Below are 12,250 nucleotides of genomic sequence, written 5' to 3'. Positions count from 1 at the left end.
AAATGAGTGAAGATTACTGTTCATTGCATTGAAGAAGTTGTCTCCTTTCTTTTTCTTTCTTTCTTTTTACCTCAAGCACTGAATGTTATCTCAAGGCTTCTTATTGTGTGCATTTCAAAATATGTAACGTGCAATAACTAATGCACTCGCTGTTAAAAGCTGTATAATATCGTATGTTGTGTTTTAATATTAATTATAATATGTTTTTATCTATTTTATTATGCGTTATGGGGAGATAAAAGTATGGCCTAATACAAGATTACGAATCAAACTGAAAAAAAAAAAAAAGAAGCTAAAAGTGGGAAACAGCAGTTGTATCAGGATCAGGGCATGATATCTACAATATACCATAGCTCGTCCGGTTTTTAATAGAAAAGTTAGATAATTAATTTATAAATATTAGTTAAATTAGTTATTTGTAATAAAATCATATTATCTTTTCTAAAATATCCTCATCATTCATATGTATTGAAGTTACATCTTGATAAAAATTCCTTAACTTGCATGTGTAATTACTATAGAGAATCTTAGAGGCAAAGTGGATAAATATTAAAGACAAAACATATTAGAGTTTTGATTTGAGAATCAAGTTGAATATGTAACTACCTCTTATATTATGAACTAGAGGTAGTATATATAGTTTTGCATTAGTAAATTGTTGTATTTATTGCGTGGGTGAGTGTATCGCTTGTGTATCCAAGTAAATTAATCCCGTATTTACAAGATTTTTCCTTAAAATATTTTTTCAGTTAATTTTTTGTCACTCTTTTTTTTTTCTTCATATTTTTAGGATTCATCTTCCATATTTCCATATTTAAGATGACTAGTGGAACAATTAAAAAAATAATTATTAAAAATGTTAAAGATAAATACTAAAAATATGAGAAATATGATAGATGAGTACTGAAAATATAAAAAAGGGTGATAAAAAATTAACTTAGAAAATACACTAAGAACAAAATTACACAAAAAAATTTACTTTAGGATGTTGAGATTTATTGTAAATATATTTTGAGATACTAGATACACATTCAGTTAACGGAGTTTTTGTGAAGTTAACAATAAGATTAGAATTGTTACTAAAAAAAATACTTTAAGAGAAAAATTGCTTTTAACAAAATACTAAGGTTCAAAAAACCTGGTCAGTGAACCGCTTGGAATGGTTCAAGAGTTAGTGGGTTAGATCGGAGTCAGACCAAAGTCAAACCGATAATAATTAAAATAATATAATTTAATTAAAATATGTAAATTTATTCATATTTTAATTATGAAAAAAAATAATATTTCATCTTTAAATGGATATCTCATCACAAGTGTCTATATATATTTAATTAATTTCTTCCCTTTTTATTTTTTTATCCTACCCCTTCGCATAACTCATTAAAATTTTTTTCTATATTTTTCAAATATTACTTTTACTTCTCAACCTCTCTCCTCATCCCTGCACCTAGGGGCGTTCATGAGGCCCAATAGCCTGCTGTGCCTGCCTAAGCCTGCTAAAAAATGTCCTGCCTAGCCCAAAAAAACACAGCCCGAAAAAAAAAAGAGAGGGCATTTTCGGGTCGGGCTAATCACAGGTAGGGCAGGGCCACGGGCACAGCATGTAGCCCTACCCATTTGGTCTTGCCCGAAATATATATAATTATTTATATTATAGTATATATTTTTTCAAAATTATTATATATATACAGTGTAATATTAATGTACTATATTTTATTATACTTCAATACCCAAAAGGAATATTACTCCCTTATATTATTAGACTTTATATTTTTAAAGTTCTAGTTTTTTTTAAGTATACCACCTTGTTTAACTTTTCTAAATTATCTTGCTGTGTACTATAATTGTTTTTAACTTTTTCATGTTGATATTACTTTATATATCATGAAATGATACTAATTATAACAATTTGAATGTAATATATAGATCTCTATAAATTATATTAAACTATAAGTTAATAATATAATTGAATATGTTAATATAGCTTATATTTTTTTTTAATGTTTCGTTATTTTCTCAACTTTGTGGAGATTGATACAAATCATTTGAACCTTAAGGCTTTAATTATAATTTTTTATTGTCTTGTTTCTAATAAATTATAGATATTGTTAAATTGTTAAAATATAGATATTTGTTAGGACATATGGTAATATTTTAAACTTCATGACTCAAATGGTAAATTTGGACAAGAGAAGCCCACCCTGCTCAACCCGCATTAGCCTAATCCAAAATAACTAGGACTTCTACTAGGCAGGGTTAGGAAGATGCAGCTATCTCATCCGTTGAGCTGGCATGAGGCAGGGGTTCTACCCTGCCCAGTCTTCCTCATGCTCATCCCCACCTGCACCTTCACGTAAGGTACCATCAATTCATATGACATGAATATGACAGTAGCACGCTACTTTTTCACTCTTTCTTCTCTCACTCCTTCCTCTCTTCTTCTTTGCGTGGATCTCTTTCTTCTCTCTTCTCTTCCGCCTGAACTTCCATAAGCAGCACGAGTTAAATTTTAGAGGAGGATGATTGAGATCACGATAGCACTCAAATGAGTTTGACGCAGATGAGTGGGTTCTTGAAAGAGGAAGACTGACAGGAAAAAGCAATCCAGTGAGTCATGGAGTTTCTTTTCTACCTTCCATTCTTTCTTTCTTTTTTTTCCCCAAAAGAATCATCCAAATCTGAAAAAAGTTGTAATTGGATAACTCACTTCAGTCGATGGGTTAACCGCGTTGTGGCCGGTTTGCAACGGTTTAATCCAATTCATTCCGATTCGATCTACCTCTGGTTTTGTTGCTAAACCAGACTGGACCACTAGCCAATTCACTAGTTTCTGATCTAAACTGGCCGGTTTGGTCCGATTTTTTTGAACATTGAAATACTTTAAAGACAAACTTATAACACAAATATTTTAGATATAAGATGCACTGACAAAAATATCTGGAAGTGTTGGATCAACATTAACCCATTAGAAAGTACTTGTGAAATTAACAATTTTCTTTTCTTTGCAAGAAAAGCTAGAATGATGAAACGAAAAAGTGGCGAAAGTCTTGTGGTTGGCAATTTTCGGGATTAAGGATCATTTTTATCCTAACAATATTCGCAAAGAAACTGTAAGTATTTGAAAATTTTTATTTAATATCAATCCAAAAATATTTAAAAAATAGTAATATTGTTTTTTTGTTAAAAATATTATCATTCAACATTATTTTTTTAATCTTTAGGATTACATTACTTTTCTTTATACTGTCAGGCTGATATTTAATAAAAAAAAAATTCAAAGGAAAAATTGCATTGGGATCTCATGGAAAAGAAAATACAACAAAAAAAGTCCCTGGAAAAATGTGAATAGACCCATTTGCCCCTGGTAATGCAAACAGGAAGAATGATGAAGCGAAAGAGGGAAGACTTATTCCTACATGTTTGAGCTCGTAAGCATGAGAAAGAAGAGATTGATAACAAAGGAACCAAGTCCAAGCGTCTTCTGTCTCTATTGCCCTGACCAATTTCGAGGTTCAAAACTTTCTTTCCTCTTCTCTCCAAAAAGATTTTGGCCGACAAATTTGGTTTGGGTATAAATATGCAGAAAACTACATTGCCATTTAACTATTGCAAAGCTTTTGTTTTTGGTCCATTATGAACAAATTAAGCAATGCAAAGCTTGTGTCTCTAATTTGGCATGTATTGATGATTTAGGTTGGGGTTTCAATTTTCATTATGAGTGGACAAGATGATGATGAGTGCTCTGTTTTTTAGTATATTATAAGTGGGTTTGTAGTTTTTGCTTTATTTAGGCATGGTTTAGTAGAAATGGATGAAAAAGATGAAGGTTGATGTGGATAGAAATCATTACTGCGAAATAGGAGAGTGTAATATTGCTGCTTGAGTTACTAATGACAACTGTCATGTAGGTTTTCAAGGACTAACAAGAGGGAATCTTACTACCAAAACAAGAAGATTTATTATTGTGGGAGATGCAAAGAGGTTGGACATACTGTTAAGACATGAAAAAGCCTAAATCTTAGCGGAGAAATGTCATGAAAACCTATTATTTGTAAATGGAAGTAAAGAAATTTTTTTGTAGACAAGATAGTACCCACCAATAGTTAGTTCGGTATTAGATACATGTAACCCATATGTTTTTTTGGGATGGGTTGTGAAATTAATGTAATTACATGTATATCAAGCTATGGAATGACAGTGGGCCATGAAATATTATGTTGTATTATGATGTGTAATTAATTGTAATTATTTGCACTTTTCATTGTCAATAAACCTTCATCACTTGTTACTCATGGTAATATCACATGCCAATTTGTCAGTTGATATAAATTTGAAAAAAATGATTTAAAATTACATAATGTCATATAAAGTTATTTAAAGTGACAACTCATCTTACTTTGAGATGTTATTCTTTTATTCTTTAGAATATAACTCTAACTCATAATGAGTTATAATGATACAACTAGAAGTAAGCTCTTGAAAAAAGCAAGCTCAGATTGAAAATACATTTGGTATTATTTTATTGTATTATATTAATATATGCCTTATTTTTATGTTGTTTAGTTATTCAAAGGAAAAAAATAGAGAATAATTTTGAAAATGACATTTATCTACAAAAAATTTAAGAGGTTATAATACCCTTATTAACAAGTCACAGTGTAGATATTAACAAGTGATACATGGAACATTGGCAACTAACAGTGTTGTTTATTTAAAATTTGCAATACAGTTATATTTGATTTAAAGTAAAAATATTATGTCATATCATGACAAATTATAATCGGAATGTATTATTGAAATTTATTTTAATTAAATGATATTTTGTCAAAACTTAAAGATTCATATGAGCATATAGATTGATAAAAGACAATGCCACCAAGTGAAGGTGTAACTGATGACAAGTAATTTTCTAAATTCATATTAGTGATAATAACTGTTAATAATGATTTTAGATCGCATTATAACTAATCTTATACTAACAAATAAATTGACAAGTGATAATGCTACTATTGATGAGTCACATTACAACCATTAACAAGTGAACATGTGGTTGATGATGAGTGATTTTATAATTTTATATCAGTGATAATAAGTGTGTTAATAATAATAGTAATTTCAAATCACATTATAATCAGGATGTATTAGTGCAGAGAATTTGATGATATCATATTACATTATATGGCATTATTTAACTTGCAATCATAGTTCTCTAAATTTATGTCAATAGATAAATTGATAAATGATAGTACAACCACTAACAAGTTACATTATCACCAATGACAAGTGAAAATGCATTTAATAACAAGGGGTTTTATAATTTCATATTAGTGATAACTGGCTTTTAATAATGATAGTATATCATAGTGTCATCAAAATGTATTAGTCCATTTACCAAAAAAATAAAGCATTAGTCCACAAGATATTAGCACATTATATGATATTATGTAACGTTGAATAACTTTTTTTAAACTTATATCAATAAATAAATTGATAAGTGATATTGCCAAGAGTAACAAGTGATGAAAGATTTATTGACAATAAAGAATACAAATAATTACAACTAATTACATATCAAAATTTAATATACTATTTTATAGCGAACTATCATTCCATAGCTTCACATGCATGTAATTACACTAATTTCATAATCTAGCCAAAAAAAAAAACACATGGACATGTATCTAATATTGAACTAATAGTTGGTGGGTACGTCCTGTTTGCAAAAAATTCTCTCCACATCTATTTAAAAAAAAAAGGTTTCCACAACATGTTCATAGCTAGGATTTGAGTTCTTGCATATCTTAGCAATTTGTCCAACCTCATCGTATCTCCTGCAATAATAAACCTTTTTGTTTTGAAACTGAGATTTTCTCCTATTGGTCCTTAAAAAGCTGCATGACAATTGTCATTAACAAGTCAAACAGTAATATTGGTAATTATCGCAGCTTACATTGACAATATATTTTCCTATTTTGTAATAAAAGTTTCTATCCGCACCAACCTTCATCCTTTTCATTCATTCCTACTCAATCATGCTCAAAAGAACAAACCCACTATGAACCCACCCATAATATATCAAAAAACAGAGCACTCATTATTATCCTACCCATTCATAATTAAACCCCAACTTAAATTACTAATACACGCTAAATCAAAGACACAAGCTTTGCATTGCTTAATTTGTTTGTAGTGGACCAAAAACAAAAGCTTTGCAACAATTAAATGGCAGAATGATTTTTTATATAACCATACCCAAACTCAATCTGTCAACCAAAATCTCTTTGGAAAGGAGAGAAAAGGAAGTTTCAATCCTCCAAATCGGCCAAGACGATGAAAACAAAAGGCGCTTGGACTTTGATTCATTTGTTGTCAATCTCTTCTTTCTCATGCTTAGGAGCTCAAAGATGCAGGAAATCAGTTCTCCCTCTTTCTCTTCATCGTTTTTCTATATGCATTACTAGGGACAAATGGGTTTATTCACCTTTTTCATTATTGCAATCAAGTCTCATATCGTGACTTCTAAGCAATTGCTAAGTTTCCGGGGACTTTTTGGCTATATTTTCTCTTCCATTAGATCCTATTAGAATTTTCCCAATAACATATGAAGGGGCACTGTCGGGTCAAACTGAAACGGTGTTATTTCATCTAGCTTGTCAGCCAGCAGATTCTAGAGGACGAAACATTGGCGCCAATAGCTGTCATCCTCATTGCTGTATTTAGCTAGGAAGAATTTCAATTGAAAAAAACACTAAGAAACATATTTACAACTTAAATCTTTTTTTTTTTTAAATTTCACTGCAAGACTGAGACTTATTTGACATTATGTTTTTATACTCAATTATCAAAATGCTTTTTATTAATTAAAAAATTTCACCCTGTGCCTGTTATAACTTTAAGCTTGTCGTTTTAATGGGTGTACCTATCACTTTATTTTAAAGACTGGTATTTTTTTTTTTATATTGAACCTTGTTCATAAGTATTCTCTAGTGAGTTGAGATAAGTCAATGTTATTAAAAATGATAAGTTTAATTTTATATTTTGTATTTTCAGTTACTAAGACTCACATTTTACATATTGCAGCTTGTTGACAAGTTCTTTTGAGTAAATTGACGAGTAAGCATTAGTGAAATGACATGTTCACCTACTATTTTGACAAATATATATATGACTATAGGAGGTTATAAAAAACATCTTTTACGTAATAAAATTTATTGACAAAATTTCCTTGGTAGACTGAAAAGGATGTTATTTCCTTTGATGCTAAATGCATAATTCAAACTTACACAATTTTATATTTTAAAGTATCTTACCCAAAATGCTTGGTATAAGTTGAGTTAGAAGCCATAGAAGTTGTTTGTAAATGCTTCTGATAAGTTTTTATGAGTATTTTTACATAAGTTGAGATAAAATTTTTTTTCTTATTTTGTATTTTATAAATTATAATTGAAAAGTCATTTTAAAGGATTCAATCACAATCTCAAATGAGTTTAAGGCTCATTTGGAATCATATTTAGAATAACTTATAAGCACATTTCATACAAACTAAGACAACTTTTCTTACATACTTACTTCGTATTTCATAAATCTCGATTAAAAAGTTATTCATAAGTCATTCCAAACAGAGTATTTATCAATTAATCATGAAAACATAATATCAAATCCTTCCTTAATCCTACTAAACTTTCAAAATATGTGAAGAGAGAAATGCTTAATTATTTTCTTGGACCAGACAAAATGCCTAACTACTTACTTAGTCGCCAAGGAAATCAACTTGAAGACTCGAACGATTCAGAAATCCAAGAGTGATGAAGAAAACAAGAAAGAAAGGAGAATTTCTCTCCTTCTTTATTCGACAAATGCCGAACAGGGTGCCTCATTTTTGTACTCAGATTATTTTTCCCTTTAAATAGCGCCATTGTGTGCGAATCTCCTTCTCCAATGTTACTTCCAATCCGGTGCTGTAAGGTCTGAGGTTTCGAAGTGAGAAAAATGGCTTGCGTTGATAATGTCGCCCACGATATTCAATCTATACTCTCTTCTTCGGAGAGAAACTATCTGGTTCGGAACAACGGCGATCAGGTACTTATGTGGTTCTCTGATTTTAATCAATTGAAGCAATCTGTGCTTTTCATAGATCAACAAGACTTTGGAAAACTCGAAGTTTGTGCTTCTTCACTAACCTATCACAGGTCAACAAGACTCCAGTAATATCTGAAATTTTGATCAACGGCTTTCACACTAGATTTCTAGTCTTCTGATTGACCAGGGTATATAATTTTCTATTTTCCGGCCTATACTTTCCTCGCGTAAGATTCGATCACTGTCTTTCTGTATCTCCAACCATGTTTGATTCACGAATTTCTTTTAGTTTCGAAACATGTGAATTGTGATAGACCAGCTTGCTCTTGAGAGTTCTTGACCATGCAATACTCTGGCTGTTAAATCAAACAAATAATATGCGAAATGATTTTTTCAGTGTCAACTCTGGTAAAACTCTGCTTACAGATATAATGTTTCATTCTGAATGGTAGCTCATAGGTGTTATTTTACATGATTATGCTCGCATTCATGGAGTATCGAAGAAGTCTTTGTTTTTTCAGGTCAAAATTGAGAGCTTGAAGGGGAAGAAAGTTGGCTTATATTTTTCAGCATCTTGGTGCGGTCCCTGCAGACGATTCACCCCTACTTTGGTGGAGTTGTACAATCAAGTCTCTGCCAAAGGTGATTTCGAGATAGTCTTTTTGTCAATTGATAAAGACGAAGATGCCTTCAAAGGTTACTTTTCCAAGATGCCATGGCTTGCCATCCCATTTTCTGATTCCGACACACGCAATCACCTCAATGGATTGTTCAAGATGCGGAGGATTCCGCTCCTTGTGATCCTTGATGAGAATGGGAAAGTGGCAACGGAGAATGGAACAGAAATTGTAAGTGAATGCGGAGCTGAAGCATACCCTTTCACGCTAGAAAAGATCAAAGAGTTGAAAGACCAAGAAGAGGAAGGCAAGAGGAACCAGTCCTTGAGGTCTCTTTTGGTCTTCAAGTCACGTGACTATGTTATATCTTCTGATGGAAAGCAAGTAAGTTTCTGTTTTTTGAAATTAAAGGCTGAAGCTAATCATCGAAATATATATTTAGAATGTTTCCCTTTTCGTGTAAATCCTATATTAATTTTGGACACGTGTGGGATATATAGAGTTTGAATTCTACCTTCCATTTACTTGCAGGTACCTGTGTCTCAACTTGAAGGGAAGACAGTAGGTCTGTATTTCTCATCTTTTTCATTCAGAGCATTTGCCGAGCTTACCCCAAAGGTTGTGGAGGTTTATGAGAAGCTGAAAGGAAAGGGGGAGGACTTTGAGATTGTGTTCATATCCGTCCGTGATGATGAAGAATCATTCAAACAGGGACTGAAAAGTCTGCCCCTGTTGGCATTGCCATTCAATGACAAGAGCTGTGAGAAGCTTGCTCGTCACTTCGAGCTATCGAACTTTCCCGCTTTGGTTGTTATCGGACCAGATGGAAAAACCCTTCATTCCAATGTGGCTGATGCCATTGAAAAGCACGGGGCTGCTGCATACCCTTTTACTCCTGAAAAGTTTGCAGAGCTCTCTGAGATAGAGAAGGCCAAAGAGGCAGCTCAAACACTTGAGTCTATTCTGATTTCTGGGGATCTAGATTTTCTCATAGGGAAAGATGGAATCAAGGTGTGATTCTTGGAAATAATTGAACCTCTTGTTTTTCTCCGTTGCTTCTTAGATATGTTGAATATCTTGTAATTGCTCATCTTCGTCCTCATGTCTTGGCTGTCTTAAAGCATTTAAGATTCTTGCTTGCAAGGTACACGTATGTTTTGATATCACTTGGAATAGAAATAACTATGAGAAGTTATATCTTTGAAGTTTTAGTTTATTCTCCTAATAAAGGATTCACTATGTTTTGCCATTCCAGAAGGGGAAAATTTTAAGTAGACCACGACACTTGGAACTGATTTTCATCTGAACCATGCTACAATTTTGCTGCTTCTCCCTTATCCCTCTGCTGTCACCATTCTGTGATAATGACAGTCCTTTTCCTTCTTTTTCAGATTCCAGTGTCAGATTTAGTGGGGAAGACCATACTGCTGTACTTCTCAGCTCACTGGTGCCCACCATGTCGTGCATTTCTACCAAAGCTTATTGAATCATATCACAAGATCAAGGCCAAGCAGGACAGTGCTGTTGAAGTCGTCTTCATCTCCAGTGACAGAGACCTAGCCTCGTTCAATGACTTCTTTGCTGGAATGCCATGGCTGGCTCTTCCCTTTGGTGACTCCAGGAAGTCATTCCTGAGCCGCAAATTCAAGGCGCAAGGCATCCCCATGTTGGTGGCAATCGGACCCGGCGGCCAGATCCTGACGAAAGATGCTAGAAATCTTGTTGCGCTTTATGGTGCTGAAGCTTATCCTTTCACTGAGGAAAGGGTGAAAGAACTTGAGGCTACATCTGAGGAGATGCCAAAGGGGTGGCCTGAGAAGGTGGCACAGAAGTCTCATGAGCATGAACTTGTGTTGACTCGCCGGGGGATTTATATTTGTGATGGTTGCAACGAGGAGGGTCACGCATGGTCATACTGTTGTGACCAGTGTGACTTTGATCTGCATCCAAAATGTGCTTTGGAAGAAGAGAAACCTAAAGAAGAGAACAAGCAAGAGGGGCGGGTTTGTGATGGGGAAGGAAGTGTGCTCTAAAGCCTGAAGAAAAGTCAAGACTCTCGTTCCTTGCATTGGAGTTGTCTGAAGGCTTCATATTAAGTGTATTTCAAAATATATCTAATAATGTGCTTGCTGTCCAAACAAAATAAGCATGTAAAATATGGTATGTTGGATTTTAATATTATAATCCCCTTTTTTTTTATCTATTTTATTATTCATAATCAAAACTCATTACTATGTTCAAATCTTTATAAAATTATGGATACAAAAAATTATGATTTGAAACTGTAAAAATGAAAATCGAAATTCTATCAAAGTGTATTTTTTTCCGAATTTAAAATAGCACATCATAATTAGTTGCAAGAGAATTTTTAGTTTTTAAAGTTAGGTGAATTAAATGAGCTTAAATTATGAAATTAATTAGTTTTATACCATAATCATAATTATATAATTTAAAGTTTAAACATAGAATTATAAAGTAATAAAAAAAATAAAGATGGAGGCTTTCTTCTTCTTTTTTGTTTATTATAAGTCAATTTTATTCAAAATCCAATACAACAATTACATTTAAAAAGCATATGGTCCATTTGAATAGAGTCCAAACAACCCAGCGAAAAAGTTGGCACACATTATATATAATAGTGTTTTGAATAGGATTGTCTTGAATAGGAGGATGTCTATGCTTTAGTTAAAAAAAAAAAACAAAGAAACTGTTGAACAAAACATAACGAAAATATTTTTTAAAAAAATGCAGCTCCATGTTTTGAGATAAGAGACCCAAAACTTAAATATGCTCGAACTAAACATTCAAGGTTGGGGAATTGATGAACTCGTCACCCTGAAAGAACGGGCCGGAAATAATTCTTTCATACTGGCTCCCCGAAGAGGACGTTTCTGAAATGGGTCTAATGGGTCTGTTTAAATTAACGCTATAAAAGATAATTTATTTACAACCTGACAATTAAAAAAATGAGATTGCATAAAAATTAAATTCGGTAATGTAATTTGTGTTTAGATTGATTTTTATAAAAATTAATTTGTAAAATAAAAAAGTTGTTTGAATTATGATTGAATAAATAAGTTTCTTTCATAGAATGACCGAAATGGATATAAATTTCATTAAATAATAAAAAAAGCATTAAAATTATGAATGTAAAAAATATAATAATTTTAAACTATTATAATAGCAAAAATTTATATTTAATGAATAAAATATACTTAAATAGGAAATTATAATAGTGTGAAATTTTTTGAACCAAATAATATTATATAATTAATTAGATGATATACTCTGCATAACTTATATAAATATAAAATAAAAATAATATTAAAAATTAAAAATATTATAAAAACTATTAAAAGTTATTTTCACTTAAAAAGAATTAAAAATAAATAACTAAAAACTGATTATAAAGCATAAAGAATATATAAATAGAAGCATAAAACAGCATAAATATAAAGACAAATATGTCTTTTAATTTTGAAAACTACTTTTGCATAAGTTGTAAGTAAGTTTTAGGTGTTTTTACAATCGTACTTAAAAAAACAGTTTTTGAC

The 12,250-nt window shown here is 31.7% G+C and overlaps 1 protein-coding gene across 1 annotated transcript; it reads left to right on the top strand.

Annotated features, from left to right (window-relative positions):
* Positions 1-7,933: 7,933 nt before the first annotated feature.
* LOC114751732 (probable nucleoredoxin 1) lies at positions 7,934-10,899 on the top strand. The gene is made up of 4 exons (XM_028940399.1): positions 7,934-8,079; positions 8,601-9,080; positions 9,228-9,707; positions 10,088-10,899. Exons 1-4 carry the CDS (start codon positions 7,990-7,992, stop codon positions 10,727-10,729), a joined length of 1,692 nt encoding a protein of 563 aa, XP_028796232.1. The 5' UTR covers positions 7,934-7,989; the 3' UTR covers positions 10,730-10,899.
* The last annotated feature ends 1,351 nt before the right edge of the window (positions 10,900-12,250 follow it).

This window comes from Neltuma alba, unplaced genomic scaffold (assembly GCF_004799145.2).
Source record: "Neltuma alba isolate B1F8T4 unplaced genomic scaffold, ASM479914v2 tig00007080_pilon, whole genome shotgun sequence".
NCBI classification, from domain to species: Eukaryota; Viridiplantae; Streptophyta; class Magnoliopsida; order Fabales; family Fabaceae; genus Neltuma; species Neltuma alba.
Note: the sequence above shows the minus strand (reverse complement) of the source record. Positions and strands in the feature narration are given on the sequence as shown.

Bases quoted from the DNA above. Each gene is read 5' to 3' on its own strand.
- LOC114751732 (XM_028940399.1), top strand. From the start codon at position 7,990: ATGGCTTGCGTTGATAATGTCGCCCACGATATTCAATCTATACTCTCT. The intron at 8,080-8,600 runs GTACTTATGTGG...TTGTTTTTTCAG, and splicing joins TTCGGAACAACGGCGATCAG to GTCAAAATTGAGAGCTTGAA. The intron at 9,708-10,087 runs GTGTGATTCTTG...CTTCTTTTTCAG, and splicing joins TAGGGAAAGATGGAATCAAG to ATTCCAGTGTCAGATTTAGT.